Genomic DNA, 17,494 nt, shown 5'->3' with positions numbered 1-17,494 from the left:
ACTTTCAAGTGATTTACCAACATCTTTTTTTAAATTAAAACATCCATAAAATATTTTAGGTAACAGGACTGAACTTTGAGATTTATTATCATACTTTTAACATGATTTACATGACAGAAAATAGAGACACAGAACTGTTCTGGTCTTTTAATAAACTTCAGGAGATTCAAATAATGCCACTTTCTGTTGATCATCCAATTTTTTAGAAGGGGGAATGTGTCAGGGTAACAGGACTCTGAAACTGAAAATATAAAATACATATATAGTATTTCAACTAACGTGAATTTCCAATGAAAAAAAATGATTTTATGTCCTAATTGGAAATAGTCACATAACACCAAAAAATATATATATTTGTGAACAATTCTATTACATGTAATGCTGAAGTAGTTTAGTGTAAGGGGCTATTAAAAGAAGTACAATAACATCTTTATACGTCACACAGTCAGTAACTTAATTTAAATCACTTCTTAAACCTCACTTTTATAGACTTGCTTTTATGTAGTTTTTAAATCTTACTCTTTTATTATCCTGTTATTACTTTTCTTTGGTATCTGAGATGGTCTTGTAATGGATCCTATGCTGTCTTTCATTGTTTTTATACAAGTTTTTTTCTCTGCTCTGTTGGCCTTCTGTCATCATTCTGCTCTGTGATTAACTGCTCTCTGTCAAAGCACTTTTAAGCTGTTTTTAAGAAAATGCTATAGAAATTAAGTTATTGATATAATGACAGATGCCGTTTTTTGCTGAAGACGTGTTGGAAAGTTGTTTTACTCTGACTTTTCACTGACTTGGGTCACTGACTCTCTGGCTATATTGTATATTGAACAAACCTTTTTTTTTTTTGTCATTGAATTCATTTTAACTCGTGCGACGCCCAGTGGTTGTGCCTGTGTCATGTGACAAATGAACAAAATACCGGTCAGTAAGAATCACCCATTGTGAACGAAGCTCAGCCCACAGCACTGTGTCTGAGCCTCTACTGCTTTCACAGGACAAACTAGAAATTCAAACTTGAGGACGCATAGTTGAGTCGTGAACTAATAATTTTTGTTTCGTGTCCTGACTGAGCTTAAGCAGCTGTGTGATGAGGAAACATACTGCGTGAAAATTAAGGAATCACTAAATAAAATAATTCTCATCACACCCCAGTCGTATAAAAGATTAGTTGGTTAACGACAAGAATCGTCAGCAGCTTCCTGCGACTTCACAGTCAAATGTTGTTGAAACAGAAACAGATTAAAAAACATCTAAAGGAACTTTAATGTTTTTGTTTTCACATTTCATTAACAACAAAAATCAAAGATAGAAAATACAAACAGACGGAGAGATTGAGACGGAGAGACAGGCGGAGAGATGGAGAGAGGAGAGAAGAGAGAGAGAGAGAGACGGGTCCCAAATCCCAAAGAGTGACAGGACGAGGTAAAGATGTCAGTCATCGGTCCATCACTGCTGCTTCACCTCCTCCTCCCCTCCCTCTCTCTGTTTCTGTCTCTGTTCTCTTTATTCCTCTCTCGCTCCCTCTCCCTCGGCTTCTCTCGCTCCCTCTCCCTCTCTCTCTTATCCTCAGTCTCTCTCTCCCTCGCTCTCTCCCCCTCTCTCTCCCTCCCCCAGTCTCTCTCCCGCTCTCCGTCTCTCTGTCGGCTTTGAACGTCCATTTTTCGCCTCCTTTCCTCCTCCACCCGCTCCTCTTCTTCTTCTCCTCCTCCTCTTTCGTCTCGTCTATTGCGGCGGGCGCCATCACGTGCACGCTCTCGCTCCTCTTCTTCTTCTCCTCCTCCTCCTCTTTCGTCTCGTCTATTGCGGCGGGCTCCATCACGTGCACGCTCTCGCTCCTCTTCTTCTTCTCCTCCTCCTCCTCCTCCTCCTCCTCTTTCGTCTCGTCTATTGCGGCGGGCGCCATCACGTGCACGCTCTCGCTCCTCTTCCTCACGTGCACGGCCTTTCCTGTCCGTTCTCGTCTGCTTCTCCTCATCACTGTCATCGTCCTCGTCGACGTTTTTGCGTCCGGCTCGCTTCTTGTCGGACTGTTTGTCCTTCTTTTTCTTCTTGTCCACCACTTTCTTCTTCTTCTTTTTCTCCTCACTTTGTTCTTTTCTCTTCTTCTTCTTCCTGTGGTTGCTGTCTGAGTCTGCAGACATATGGGAGAAAATAAAGTATAAATTCCACTTTTTTTTCCTTTAAAAACAGCACAAAAAAAACATGCAAATAGATTCACTTTTTACAAATAAAAAATATCTACACGAGTACCTGAGCTGCTGCTGCTACTACTGGAGGAGTCTGAGGAATCTGATTCGCTGGAGGAGTCTGAGGAGGAGGAGTCAGACGAGGAAGAGGAGGACGAAGAGGACGAGGAGGAGTCGGAGGACTCCACCTCCTGATTCTGAGTCATGATCATCTTTGGAGCATTCTTCAAATGTTCCCTCAACTCGTCCCTGTAAATGAGACAAAATGGGTGAAATGTTTACGCAACTATTCGTGCAATAGGGCTGCACAATATAGGAGTAAACTGAGTATCCTGATATATATATATACGTTGCATTATTAAAAAGAAAAAGCCTACAGGAGTTTCCCCCTTCTCTAAGGGGAGCCACGGGCATGCTTCCCCCCAGAAAATGTTTTTTAATACATTTTTAATTTAAATACATGAATATTGTGCACTTTGATCAGGTAGAAAAAACAATACTCTCTTTGACAGGAACAAGATTAAAACATTTGTACATTTTATTTAAGGACACTTTATTGAGGTTTGTTTCTTTAAAAGGAAACTAAATTGACAAGACCTGCAGATATTCTGTAAAAGCTGCAGATTAATGCTCAGTTTTTGAATGAGATGTCCAACAACCTCATATCACTGAAAAGTTAGTGTTTCAGATTTTAATCCATGTTGTGTGTATACAGCGTGCGTGTGTGTGTGTGTGTGTGTGTGTGTGTCTTACGTAAGTCCTCCCAGTCCGATAGAGGTGAAGAAGTTGATGGCGAAGCGAGTGTTTCTGGGGTTATCACGAGGAAAGAGACCTTCAAAGAACGACTGCAGAGTCCTGAAAAACACAGACAAAAAAACTCATGAGATTGCTGAAATGTATTCTCCAGTAAAAGCACAGTACACACTCCACAAACATCAGAGAATCTGTGTAATTTCTTCATGCTTGTCCTCTGCCAACCAGTAAGTGTATGTGTGTTAATGAGACATTAACAATAAGAAACACATTTTCTTTATTAATTTCGGAACTGTATTGTTTCTTTCTCTGATCTTCAGACCTCAAAACGGTTTCTCTAAAAAATATTCATATTAAATCCATGTTTGTCATAAAACATCTGTGTGTTCATACCTTACTGTCAATTACTGAATTAGAGACTTATTTTTCTAGAGAAAAAACATTTCAATAATGTGTTTGTGTGTGTTCGTACGGGTCTTTCAGCCTCTGGTTGAGTCTGGGGAGGCCCATGTAGGCACAGAGCTCCTGGAAAAGGATCTTCACAAAGATCCTGCTGGACGAAGTCGTGGTCTCCTCGCTCATCCTGATGCACTCCAACACCTGGTGGTCAAGAGACATTCACAGCACAGAAAGAGAGATACGGAGAGCCTTTAGAGAGGACAATTAGCTTTATGTATGTTAAATCAGACAGAGTTTAGTTGGGTTGGACTGGGCGTGTGTGTGTGTGTGTGTGTGTGTACGCTTACACTCCAGGGCACAGAGTCGGTGTAGAGCAGGTGAGCGAACAATCGAGCCACATTCCTCAGTTTGTTGGTCTCTAGTCTGTGAATTGTGTCGTACTGCTCCGCGAAAATCCCCTCAAAACTCTCCATGTACTCCTTCTTCAGCAAGCAGAACCTCTGAACACACAGACAGACGAAAACAAACAGACAGGCAGACACAAACAAACAAACAAGTTAACAAGTGATTCACTAAGACAAGAGCCAAGGCTGTTTCCTATGAGGTGCAAACACAAGTAGTAAGCCTCCTTAAAGCAACGAAATGTTCACACAAGTACGGAAATATCCGACTTTCCTACTGTGTGTGTGTGTGTGTGTGTGTGTGTGTGTGCGTCTCACCCCGGCTAGCAGACCGAAGAACTTCTCGTAGGTCCTTTGTTGAGCGCAGCAGTCCAGGATCATGTTACACAGCTCTTTCTGTTCACAAAAACATAAAATATCTTATTAAAACATTTTTGCAAAAAATACATCACACATTAAAGTTTAAATAAACAAATTGCTGATGTAAAATCTGATGAAAAAGCAGTTTTTTTTGTTTCTGCAGTTAGTTAAAAACATAATATTTTGTTAACTTCTCTGTGTGACCACTCGTTGATGTTCAGGCGTCTCAAGGAGATGTGATGTAATTGGACACCGAGTGTTAAATGAGGTCAGAGTTCATATGATGTGAATGTGAGCAGCAGCCAGGTGTGAAACGTCAAGAGGAGGACTGTAGATTCCCTCTCTTAGTTCATTTAAATGATGACCAAGGACTTTTCTGTTTGCTGCTGCAATTATTCCTTTCTAATACCGAGTATTAAAACTAAAACTAAGTGCTTATGTAAAAGCACTTTGAATCATCTTGTTGCTGAAAAGCTGCCCGCTGAGTTTCTGCCCATTAAGCTCCCAACTTTGGAGATTGACTGCTGGAAAAAAAGATCAGTCTTCAAGTTGTCGTTCCTGCTTCTCCTCCCATAAACACCGCCGTCAGTCAGAGTGTGTGTGTGTGTGTGTGTGTGTGTGTGTGTGTGTGTGTGTGTGTGTGTGTGTGTTAGACAGAGGCTGTGAGAGGACAAACATCTTTGTGTATGTGTTTCCAGCTGTTGTGTCGAGTGATTCAGTCCTGATGATGATGAAACTCTGGCTGACAAGGTCATCGGCTCTGACCTCACACACACAGTCTTACACACACTCACACAGTTAGTTGCAGTATACTTGTGAGGACCGCCATCACTGCCGTGTACAGCAGGTGTTTCCTCTCACATTCTCTGTGTCTTCAGATTCAGCTGTATTTACGAGTCACACCACTAAAATCACTTCGTCCTTTGACGCCTCCAACATGAAGTGTGGTTTGCTGGGCTGTGGATCTCTGGTTCTCTGTGAGTAAATCAACTAAAGCACAACTGAATCTATAGGAGTGCAAATGATAATATGATATCACAGTAATTATTTGATTTGCAGAAGTCTGCCATGATACAATTTTGATTCGATTCATTTCAGGGGCGTGTGATCTTTATGAGACCATTAATTACATTTATATAATCTCATAAAAAGCAGTTAAAAACGTAAAGTGAGAATTTCAAAGTAAAGGCGTATTTCAAAGATGACGTATGGATATTGTCACTTTGCATTGTTACATTTGCAGAACATTGTGACGATTGCTTATCACCAGTTTTTGAAGCTCAAGGTGGTGTTTACATATGTTCTGTTATATCTGACAAATTCCCCAAAACCCAAAGAAACTCACTAATCAATAAAATAAAATTTAAAAAAAAGGAGCAAATCCTCCCGTTGCAGGAATCTTAAACAAGTGAATATTTCGCAATTGTGCTTCATGAATTACGTAAACAATGAGTTTAGTGTCAGACTGCAAAACACTGCATTTGTTTATTTATTGCAATTACTGCAATCAATTTTATATTCATGATATTATATTTCATTCTTTATTCTAACTTGCACTATTTTATGTTTACATTCTCATTGCTTTTAACTGTATGATCTTTTTTTCTGATACATATTATATTATCATTGTTGGACAGAGTTGCCTTGTTCAACAAACGTCAGTGATTTTGTGGTTTCTGCATTTTAATACCATGAAGAAACAAAACAACAAAAGTAACAAATAAAAGAAAATTCCCTCAGATAATTTAGCCCTTACAGAGTTGACTCAAACAAAAGTAAAAGGTGTGTTGAACCGTTTCTAACATTTCTGATAAAATCTGCCAGAAACAGTCGCCATTTCAGCCAAATAAAATAAAAAATGAACAGCTTTAAATGAGACGCTGCTTCCACACACAATATAAAGGCAGCATGTTTTCTTCATCCTTTAGTTATCAAATAGTGAATTTGTTTAGCAGCGCCACCTTCTGGTCGGCAGCATTGGAGAGAAAGCAAATTAATTCTCACAGAATATTTTATGAAAATGTATCCAGTTTTTTAGATAAATAAATGACTTTTAGAGCCTCTAACCCCACAACCTGGTGGCAAGTTTGGAATGGTTGTTTAAAATTAAAATCCAAAATAGAACTTAACCCCCAAAAAATCTTTAGAAAAAAAGAAAGATGACCAAATCTAAGCTTATAACTGTGATATTTTAACAGTGAAGCCAAGACTGACTCGTCTGACACAACAGTCACGTGACAAAAATTCAGCAGACATTTAACTGACATTTGCAGGCTTTCTACACAGATCAGAGAGGAGAGGACAAGAGAGGTTTAAAAAAATGTAATTAATTCAATATATATATATATATAGCATGATGAGGATGGATTTTTAAAAATACAGGTCCTTCTCAAAAAATTAGCATATTGTGATAAAGTTCATCCTTTTCCATAATGTAATGATAAAAATTTAACTTTCATATATTTTAGATTCATTACACACAACTGAAGTAGTTCAAGCCTTTTATTGTTTTAATATTGATGATTTTGGGAAAAAAAGTAAAGAAAAACTCAAAATCCCTATCTCAAAAAATTAGCATGTCATGAAAAGGTTCTCTAAACGAGCTATTAACCTAATCATCTGAATCAACGAATTAACTCTAAACTAGGCCTGGGACGATAACAAATTTTGCTGGACGATATATTGTCCCACAAATTATTGCAGATAAACGATATTATTGTCAACATGATAATATATCCTAATAATGCACACCCTTTCAAATACAATACACTTTTATTTCTCAGTGTTTTTTACCATTGTAATTGTAATTTTAAGAACGTTTAAATATCCTAAATAAATAAAACAAACTTTTTTTTTTAAAAGGGCAGCATTTATTTTGCAATGTAGCAAACTCCACTTTCTGTGAGCGCACACCGTTTATATTTACTTTGTCGACCAGTGTTGACTGTCGGGACGAAGGCTCTGCATCTCCAGGTGCAGTTTTTTTCCCCAGCTGGGAAAACTGGGTCGGGTGGTTCTGCTTTAGATGGGCATGCAAGTTTGTTGTGGTGGCTTTTTTGTTGCCACCACTTTTGAACAAATTCGGCATACAGGCTCGTCCGTGTGTTGATGGGCTCACCTTTTTCATTCGGTTTGAAGCCGACATATTCCCACACCGGGGCTGTGGCATTTGGCTTTGCAATCATCTTTTTTCCTCGCGTTGCTCCGCACGAGGCTCACCTCCTGCACTCTGTGTGTAGCCAATGCTAGCGGCCCAGCCTTCCCCACAGAGACAAAGAGGCTGGATGACTGACAGGAGGGTTCACTCCGCTCATTCTGCTATGGAACAAAAGCGCCCAGGTGCTGAGATCGAGCACAGAGTGAACCCTCTTGTCATCCAGCCTGCTTGGAGGCAACAGACGAGGAAAACAAACACGCATGCGCATGGCGATATATCGAGGCCGGCAAAATTATTGAGTTCATTTAATTTATTGTGCGATTAATTGATTTATTGATTATCGGCCCAGGCCTACTCTAAACACCTGCAAAAGATTCCTGAGGCTTTTAAAAACTCCCAGCCTGATTCATTACTCAAAACCGCAATCATGGGTAAGACTGCCGACCTGACTGCTGTCCAGAAGGCCATCATTGACACCCTCAAGCAAGAGGGTAAGACACAGAAAGAAATTTCTGAACGAATAGGCTGTTCCCAGAGTGCTGTATCAAGGCACCTCAGTGGGAAGTCTGTGGGAAGGAAAAAGTGTGTCAGAAAACGCTGCACAACGAGAAGAGGTGACCGGACCCTGAGGAAGATTGTGGAGAAGGGCCGATTCCAGACCTTGGGGGACCTGCGGAAGCAGTGGACTGAGTCTGGAGTAGAAACATCCAGAGCCACCGTGCACAGGCGTGTGCAGGAAAGGGGCTACAGGTGCCGCATTCCCCAGGTCAAGCCACTTTTGAACCAGAAACAGCGGCAGAAGCGCCTGACCTGGGCTACAGAGAAGCAGCACTGGACTGTTGCTCAGTGGTCCACAGTACTTTTTTCGGATGAAAGCAAATTTTGCATGTCATTCGGAAATCAAGGTGCCAGAGTCTGGAGGAAGACTGGGGAGAAGGAAATGCCAAAATGCCTGAAGTCCAGTGTCAAGTACCCACAGTCAGCGATGGTCTGGGGTGCCATGTCAGCTGCTGGTGTTGGTCCACTGTGTTTTATCAAGGGCAGGGTCAATGCAGCTAGCTATCAGGAGATTTTGGAGCACTTCATGCATCCGTTTGCTGAAAAGCTTTATGGAGATGAAGATTTCATTTTTCAGCACGACCTGGCACCTGCTCACAGTGCCAAAACCACTGGTAAATGGTTTACTGACCATGGTATTACTGTGCTCAATTGGCCTGCCAACTCTCCTGACCTGAACCCCATAGAGAATCTGTGGGATATTGTGACGAGAAAGTTGAGAGACGCAAGACCCAACACTCTGGATGAGCTTAAGGCCGCTATCGAAGCATCCTGGGCCTCCATAACACCTCAGCAGTGCCACAGGCTGATTGCCTCCATGCCACGCCGCATTGAAGCAGTCATTTCTGCAAAAGGATTCCCGACCAAGTATTGAGTGCATAACTGAACATAATTATTTGAAGGTTGACTTTTTTTTGTATTAAAAACACTTTTCTTTTATTGGTCGGATGAAATATGCTAATTTTTTGAGATAGGGATTTTGAGTTTTTCTTTCCTTTTTTTTTTCCAAAATCATCAATATTAAAACAATAAAAGGCTTGAACTACTTCAGTTGTGTGTAATGAATCTAAAATATATGAAAGTTTAATTTTTATCATTACATTATGGAAAAGGATGAACTTTATCACAATATGCTAATTTTTTGAGAAGGACCTGTATATTGAACACTTGTGGGCACTTGGAAAAATGTTGTATGTATAGCTTAAATTTATCCTAATTTTTGGATATTCTCAAAAAACTGTTTTTCCCTTTTTAAAGCATTATAAATGTGTTTCATTGCACAAGAAATATTTTGATTTCTCCCTACTTCTAGTCATGTTTGTGCTGCTTTCAAAGAAATGTAGGACTTTTCTATTTGAGTGAAAAATGAGGCCACAGTAAGTTGACTGTGACAGGGCCAAAAACAAACCTCAAACTGTCTGTTGAGAGAGTTAAATGATTAACCGATTAATCATTTGTCTAACTGCTTAAGCTCTCAATTTTTATATACTGTGTCAGTTTGTTTTATTTTTCCCAAACTTCAGAGTATTTTCAGATTTACCCTCAGAGGAAAAACTAGGACAAAAATCTGAGTTTTCACATTTATCCTAATTTGTGCGTTTGCGTCACTGAAGCTGCTGCCAAGTAAGTGTGTGTGTGTGTGTGTGTGTGTGTGTGTGCAAGACTCACCGTCTGGCTGTCAGGAAAGTCCATCTTGATCAGTTTGTGCGCGCACTCCTCAAAGTCCAAACTACAGAAACAATGAGTCAGTCAGTAAGTGAGCTCACTCAGGTGTGTGTGTGTGTGTGTGTGTGTGTGTCTTTCTCAATCTGTTTCAGTGTTTCATCCTGTTCTCCAAACCGGCGAGCTACTCTAAAAGGAAACCATGGTAACTAGGCTACACATAGCTTTAAATATTAGTCCAAGTCCATCAAATATAGAAGGAGCTGTAAATAACTGCCAACACCCTGAGAGACGACTGAGTCATCAACTGTGAGTGTGTATTTGTAAGAGTGTAGGTTACTCTGTGTGTGTGTGTGTGTGTGTGTGTGTGTGTGTACCTGGATTGAATAGCAAGGTAGATGGTTCTTCTGAAAGCGACCAGGTTGACTTCAGTCTGATCAAAGATGGTAACTTTCTCATCTGTGAAGGAAATTGAGAGAAAACATCTTTAATATCGCGTTAAAATCCAGTTCTTACCAGAATATTAAAATAACATAAGAGATTATAATATCAGAATACTAAATAGTGAAAATGGTCAGTGAGGTATCCTTTAACACTCAGTCTGTCTATAGATGCTTAACAGTGGAATTTACCAAAATTTAGTGTAGAGTGTATAGTAAAAAAAAAAAAAAAGATAATTTTGTTTTTTTCTGGGAGTTAACCCTGGTGTATTTTACATACTGACATCATGTTTTCACAGCCTCCGTGGTAAAATCAGCAGACTATGCCTTTAATTTGAGAGCTGTCTGTCTCACCTCCTCCCTCCTCTGCATTCTCTTCTTCCTCCTCTTCATCCTCGTCGCTGCCGTCTCCCTCCTCTCCTGAGTCGCTGCTGCCCTCGTCCAGGATCTCTGTGAAGAGGCGGTAGTTTATTGGTTAAACTGTTTTATTGAAAGCTGATTGGATGATGTGATGTTTGTACGAGTCTCACCTCGTTTGATGGTTTTGTATTTCTCCTCATTCTCCAGGAATTCTGGGTCCATCTTGAACACATCTAATGAACACAAATATACACACTTTAGAGCTACACATACACACACAAACACACACTTTATTTCTCCAGATACTTCTAGAGCTCCACCTGCCCCTCTTCCCTCTCTAGGACTTACTGAGGATGTCCTCGGTGTTGTACTCGTCTTCCAGCGGCAGCATGTGGGTGAACTGGTCTTCCTCGTCCACCAGGTCCAGGCCCTCTGGGATCACTGGGTGGTCTTTGAAACCGTCCTTCCTGATGGCAAACATCACCTCGATCATGTACTGGACCCTCTTATCAATGGCCGACTCGTGGAGGACGTTCCTGAGACGCTCAAATATGGCTGAAAAGAGGGACAGGTACAATTTATTATAGACAACTTCAATCTCCTACTTATCTTATTTTACCTAAATTTCATTTGGAAAAATACGATTCTAGGGGAGTCTACACTATAGAAAAAAAAGTTTTATATTTTTTCTTGGTTTTTCTACATTAAGTGCAAATGCCATAAAAAGCTCAATTTATTTTATGACAAATATTAATCATAAAGTACAAGTTAAAATCTGTAAATCTATATAATGGGACATTTTAGATTTTTTTTTTTTTTTTTAACAGTATTTGCTGAACGTCTTGAATGTTAAATTATAGTGAATTCTCAGGAAAAAAATTGAAAATATAGATTATATTGCAGAATGTAAAATCAAGACAACTTCTGTTGTGAAGTGTGAAGTCTGTAGGCAAAAATATTTTTAAATACAGACATTTACTGTATATTATCTGAAATTTTAAATAAATGATCTGTATAATAATAATAATAATAATAATTTCCCCCTTAATACATTTGAAAGTTAGACTTAAGTTAATTCAACTTTGTAGAAAAAATAAAAAATATTTTCAAGACCTGTCAAGACATGAAATGATTAGTTCCCATCTCAAATTATGAAGAAAATAAATTCTGATAAGTTAAAAGTTGTGAAGCTACCGTTGATTCCTCGTGGAGACACTTCAGTCAGTTTGAGTCCACACTCCTTCAGGAAGGCGATAGAGACCTCCACGCTGTCGTCAGTTGGACGCTCCAGCAGCAGAGTCAGCATCTCCAGACACAGAACCTCGTGGGCCTGAGGGCGCAAGAGAAAAGTAAACACACTTCTTAGAGCTGAACATAAAAACCCTCCGCTAATATAAAACTAGGACAGCTGGACTTACCACATTCTGATTGATGAGATGCGCCACGAACTTTGAGGCTGTCAGGCACTGTTGCTGTAAAACAAAAGATACACTGATTTTACCAGTAACACTAATACCAATGCTAATATAGCCGATATCGCCAATATTTATAGTGATAAGAAATCGTAAACATATTTAATGTCAAGGAAAGCTAAATCTGAATGTGTTTAGACAGAGGAAACAGATATTTTGTACCAATTTATTTGATAAAATTCTGTGTTTATTTGCCACAAACAGTAATAAAAACAATACGGAACAAATAAGAATATCTCAACTTTATTTTGTAAAGCAAATTAATTAGTTATTTAATAAAAAATGTGGGCACAAACACTTATCTTTGCAACAATACATCATATGCTGTTGAGTTCAGCATTTTATGATAATTCCAAAAATATTTTTGGCATATGGCATTCATCCTTTAATCAACAGTCAGACAGACAGACGGACGGACGGACGGACGGACGGACAGACAGACGGGTACCTTGAGGTTGCGGCGGTAGCTCCTCCTGAATGCCAGGATGAGCCGTTTGAGGATCAGCTCCCCGATCTGTGGGAACTTGGAGTTGATGATGGAGACGACGGCGGAATAAACGTGAGTAAAGATGGGAGACGCTGCCTGAGCCTGCAGCACCGAGCGAGCCAGCAGACCCCTGAGAGACAGACAGATACACATTTACAGCAGGAGGTCAGTGAGATCATCAGTCAGACACTCAGTTTCCCTTCAGGTTTCAGATAAACATCTCAAACTACACCTTCATGCGTTTGTTATATGATCTTTAGAAAATAATCTGCCATAAAGATGTTAGTATTTGAATATCTAGAGTTAAGGTGAATTTGTTTGTTGGTGTGTGTTTTTCTTCACCTCCCCCTGACAATGTTCTCCTGCAGCAGCTCCTGGATGATGTGGACAATGTTCGACACGTTGACTTTGTTGATTAAACCGTTGATTGACTTCTTCAGGGCCTCCCAGCTCATCCTCTGATAGGCCAGACTGCACAACACACACACACACACACACACACACACAAAGACTATTTAGGTTTGTATAAATAGAAATAAACAGTGGAGATTTCAGTAACACGTCTCAAGTCTACAGTCAAAACGGAGTCGACCCCAGCTGCACGTTGTTGTGTATTTTGCTGCAGGGTGTTGCACTCAAGTGTCGGTAAGAAGCTACACTATCTTAGATTTGAAATTCAGCAACGTAGCATTGCAATAAGTGACCACATTTATATTTTCACATTTTCCTAATTATTGCTTTTTTGTTATTGTCATCAAAACCTTCAGATTTTCCTTGAACGCACCACATTCAATTATCTTAACACATAATGATGACTCAGTAACTCAACTTTTTCCAGAAGAAGAAGGCATTTATAATGAGGTAATCAAATGTTTCATATGACAGAAATATTTATACACTTGACTTGATAGAAAGCTGACTGGAAAAAAAAAAATCAATCTACAAACTGATGGATGATTGGAAAGTGATCAAGGAGTTAACAAATCAAAACAGAAACAATTAAAACCACCATCGTACCTGGTCTTGTCAGTGATTTGCTGCTGCATCATGCGCAGCTTGGCGGGGGGGATGTACGCTCCGCCCGTCCTAGTCAGGATCGGGTCAATCTCCTCCTTCTTCTTCTTGACCGGCGGCTCCTCTGTGGCTGCAGGCTCCCTGTCTGTTGGCGGGGAGGCAGAGCGGCCTCGTCGTCTGTAATCTGACTCTGCATCGCGATTGTACCGCCGGTCAAAACGCCCGTCCCTGTCGTCACGACGATCATCGTATCGATCATCGTATCGATCACTGGTTCAGAGGAGAGTGGAAGAGACGAAAACCAGAACTTCAAAAACTAATTTTGTTTCTCATTTCAAAAACACCTCTCAGGTCTGTACTGGTCTGATGTGACTGGTCTGAAATGTCTGTTTTAGTTGCTGCAACAAAAATTAATAAATAAAAGGACTTTCCTTAACTAAGGCTGCATGATGTCAACAATTAAGAGACACTGTTTTTTTAAAGAAACCAGGAGCAAAAAAAAAAATCAAGATAATTGTGTTTTTGTTTATTATTTTGGTTAAAATGTAGAGAAAATTGTTCTGATGTGTCGGGTGTTTTATGACCCATTTTTGAGATACCGATCATCATTTTAAACCAATAAAAGGCACCAAATAAAATTAGAACAAGCTAATAAAAAGCTGTCTGTCTGTTACCGAGCGTAGCGTCCTCTGTCGTAGCGCCCGCGATCCCTCTCTCTGGACCTGGATCGGTCTCGTCCTCTTGACCTGGACCTGTCTCGTCCACGGGATCTTGATCTGTCTCGATCCCTGGATCTGGATCTTGATCTGTCTCGCTCTCTGGACCTAGATCTGTCCCGCTCCCTGGACCCAGATCTGTCTCGCTCTCTGGATCCAGATCTGTCTCGCTCCCTGGACTTGGATCTTGATCGCTGGAGAACAAACAAAGACCGTCAGCAATATTTCTTTCCAGTCCCCTCATGTTAAAAGGATCTGGATCCTCTCTGAAAGATGGACTTGGATGTGAACTCCTCAGAGAAAACTGGACAGAAAAAAAAACACTCGCTTTAAAGTCTGAGTTTGACAGAATAAGACAGACATCGCTGAAGCTCCAGATCAGATTAGAGTCTGAGTCAGTTTGTACTTTGAGTAAAGGCTCACAGGTACCTGGGGAGTTCACGTCAAATCAGACAGTAATGGACGCACAGTTCTCTTCTATTTGAGATTCTGTCAATCAAACAAGCTGCGACTTTTCTTGCACTGGTCTGTTTCATGAAAAAGGCCAGTTAACTCTAACTCTGGAGCCTTCATCATCACTTCTAAATTGTTACAAAAAAAAGAGCAAGTGGGAAAAGTTTACAGGATTAATTTATACTCACAGCAATCTATACACTTTTTATTTAACAAGCTATAAATATGACCTTGGATTGTTTGTTTTGATCATAATTATTTAATGAATGGTTACATGAGTGGTCGTGTTTAGATTAAATCACTAGATTTTAACATTTTTTAAAGAGTTTAGTGGAATTCAAGCATGTTCCTCACCTTGAAAACAAAGCTGTTAAAATTAAGAATTTTGAACCAACCCTGTTTTTCTACTACCTGAACCTAGTTGTAGACACCAGACTACTCTTGTTTCTGTGGTTTATAACACATAAAACTTACTTTGATCTGAGCCACACTGCTCCTGATCCTCCTCATTGCCCCATTATGTTCATCGTCATCGCTGCTGGTGCTGTCGTCGTCTGAGCTGCTGGAGGCGGGGCTCCCAGAGGCGGGGCTCCCGGAGGCGGAGCGGGCTCCAGGACTGGCCTGAGGAGACGACTTCTCTTTGGGGCTTTTCTCTACCGAGTTAGCCTGTTGGGGTTTCTCAGCTGCAGGACTGGACTCATCTTCTGAAGGCCCTGAAGACAGCGTTAATAGGTGGATATTAAAACAGCAGCTACAAGTCGAGTACCCCCACTGTAAACTGTGACAGCAGGTTTTACTTACCACTTTGTTCTTTCTGCACAGGACTGGGACTTCGACTTTTGTCTGAAGAGTCCATACCTGGGAAAACAAAACAAAACACACATGCATTTTGTTTATGAAAAGTAAGTATTGTTACAGCCATCACAGATCAGCAGACTCTATTTGATTTATTTTTATATATGTTGAACAACTAAAAAAAGCTGTTTTATCAGCAATATTCTAAATTTTTCCATTTGACATCAACATTGTGTTTTAGTCCATCCTTCAATAAATTTTGTCTTTCCTACCATTCGTGAGGCTCTCAGCCCCAAACACATTGGTTTCTACTGAAGATGTCAAACTTTAAAAATGGCTCCTCAAATACATATTCAACATTCGACAGATTGAGAAGATAAGATTTTTATATATCCCGCAGTGGGAAAATTTAGCCATCACAGCAGCTTAATATACAGACGGAAGGGACGTGGGATTAATTAATAAGTACTTAATTAAGTACATTTTTGGGGACTACTCTTAGCATCTGGTTAATACTTGTTTGGTGCTCTAGGGGCTACAATGTTTGAATGTCTTTATCTTCCCCTTTATAGACTTGCACACTGATGCAGGTGACTGTGATACCTTCACTTTCACTTTACTGCCCTGCCATTAAATCTGCTCCAAATAAACTTTAAGCCAATTTTGAAGAACAGGACATTGTCTGTGGAAAGCAAGGCTGTAAACTTAACAATTGTTTTCATTATCAGCAGGCTTTTCCCTACCAATGTAAGAATGTGAATTTGCAATGATCAGTCACTCTATGGATGACATTTTTCAATTAATCCTGTTGTTAAACATTGAAAAGCAGTGAAAATGACATATGCCCATGCCATCTCCCTTAAGCCCAAGTTCTTCAAGTTGTTTTGATCAGACCAAGAATCAAAACCCCAAACTAATCAGTTTACTTTAATGTACAAAAGTAAAGCAACAGGTTTCAGATGCTGGGATATTGTTGAATAAAACATTGACTTTTTTTACTCTACCAGTATTAGGAAAAACTTTTCACTTTTTAAATTGTTTATATTGACCTGTCACGTTAGCCAATAAACAGAAACAGCTAACAGCTAACAGTACTTTAGGTGGCAATTTCTTCTACAAGACAGTTTACTAACGTTAAATAAATGAATTTAGTCAGGCTTCAAATTAATCAAAACAACAACATCGCTTGTATCATCAAAATATCTAATAAACGTCTGAGTCTTGTCGCCATGTGTGTTTGGATGAGCTAACGCTAAAGTTAGCTAGCTTTAAGCTAATCTTACTTGAGCTCCAGCTTGTTAGCTATGATGCTAGTAATTTGCTAACCTGTCGCTTAAACTATCAGACTTTTTCTTTCCCTTCTTTGGAGACAAACTCTGGCTTCTTTCTGTATTTTTGATGTAGTTTAATGTCCTCTTACCGCTGTTTTCCGCCTTTTCGTCCCTCTGTTGAATCTGTGTCGTTCTGCTGCCGAAAAACTTCCTTCCAGGTCAGGGGTAGCTTCCGGATTTCAAAATAAAAGTCCTCAGGCTGACGAGCTGCTATCTCGCCCCCTGGTGGTGAGAATAATCATATCGTCACACTGTTAAAATAATCGCCTAAGTCATTTTTTGTCAAAATTGTTTTGTTTTTTTGCCTAAATCATCTCCTCATGACGCCGGCCACCTATGGTAAAATCACCTACATCTTCAGTTGATCAGATCATGTGATTTTACCCCTTTAAGATCATCACTTCTTTGACAATTTGCCACATTCATAGGCATCAGATAAGAACCCAGCAAAGAAGAGCTAGATAGAGATTATTTAGTTATCAGTTTAGTTTATCAGTGTTTTATTGTTGACACTAATATTGGTAACACTTTACTCTAAGGTGTCTACATAAGAGTGACATGAGCGTGTCATAAACATGACATGGGATGTGTCATGAACATTAATGACACTTTGAAGTAACATTAATGCTCATGATACTTGTCATGTCATGTTTCTGACAGGCTTGTGTGACTCTTATGTAGACCTCTTCAAAATAAAGTGTTACCATATCTTGCTTAAGTCACAAAGGCATGTTCAAAACAGTTGCATAAGTAATTTATTTCTCTTAAGTTACATAATTTACACAGTGTTATTACTATGCCAATAGCCATCCTTTGTTACATCCTTTTTGAGTGAAATGATCAATAAATGTCATGTGTTACACTTTTGGTGAAGACTTTTGTGTTTCCTGCAAAACTTGAAAAAATTAGTTAGGCGATTATTTTAACATGGTGACGATATCCTCAAGGGA

General features: G+C 39.7%; 1 protein-coding gene across 1 annotated transcript; it reads right to left on the bottom strand.

Annotated features, from left to right (window-relative positions):
• Positions 1 to 1,235: 1,235 nt before the first annotated feature.
• On the bottom strand, positions 1,236 to 16,726 carry cwc22 (CWC22 spliceosome associated protein homolog). The gene is made up of 20 exons (XM_059343383.1): positions 16,634 to 16,726; positions 15,220 to 15,276; positions 14,893 to 15,131; positions 13,924 to 14,159; positions 13,253 to 13,519; positions 12,578 to 12,706; positions 12,197 to 12,365; positions 11,695 to 11,748; positions 11,471 to 11,606; positions 10,625 to 10,831; positions 10,447 to 10,509; positions 10,271 to 10,366; positions 9,854 to 9,935; positions 9,483 to 9,543; positions 4,058 to 4,135; positions 3,686 to 3,838; positions 3,412 to 3,539; positions 2,940 to 3,041; positions 2,251 to 2,435; positions 1,236 to 2,131 (listed from the first exon to the last, which is right to left on the bottom strand). Exons 2-20 carry the CDS (start codon positions 15,272 to 15,274, stop codon positions 1,458 to 1,460), a joined length of 3,114 nt encoding a protein of 1,037 aa, XP_059199366.1. The 5' UTR covers positions 15,275 to 15,276; positions 16,634 to 16,726; the 3' UTR covers positions 1,236 to 1,457.
• Positions 16,727 to 17,494: the final 768 nt, after the last annotated feature.

This window comes from Centropristis striata, chromosome 10 (genome assembly GCF_030273125.1).
Source record: "Centropristis striata isolate RG_2023a ecotype Rhode Island chromosome 10, C.striata_1.0, whole genome shotgun sequence".
NCBI classification, from domain to species: domain Eukaryota; kingdom Metazoa; phylum Chordata; class Actinopteri; order Perciformes; family Serranidae; genus Centropristis; species Centropristis striata.
Note: the sequence above shows the minus strand (reverse complement) of the source record. Positions and strands in the feature narration are given on the sequence as shown.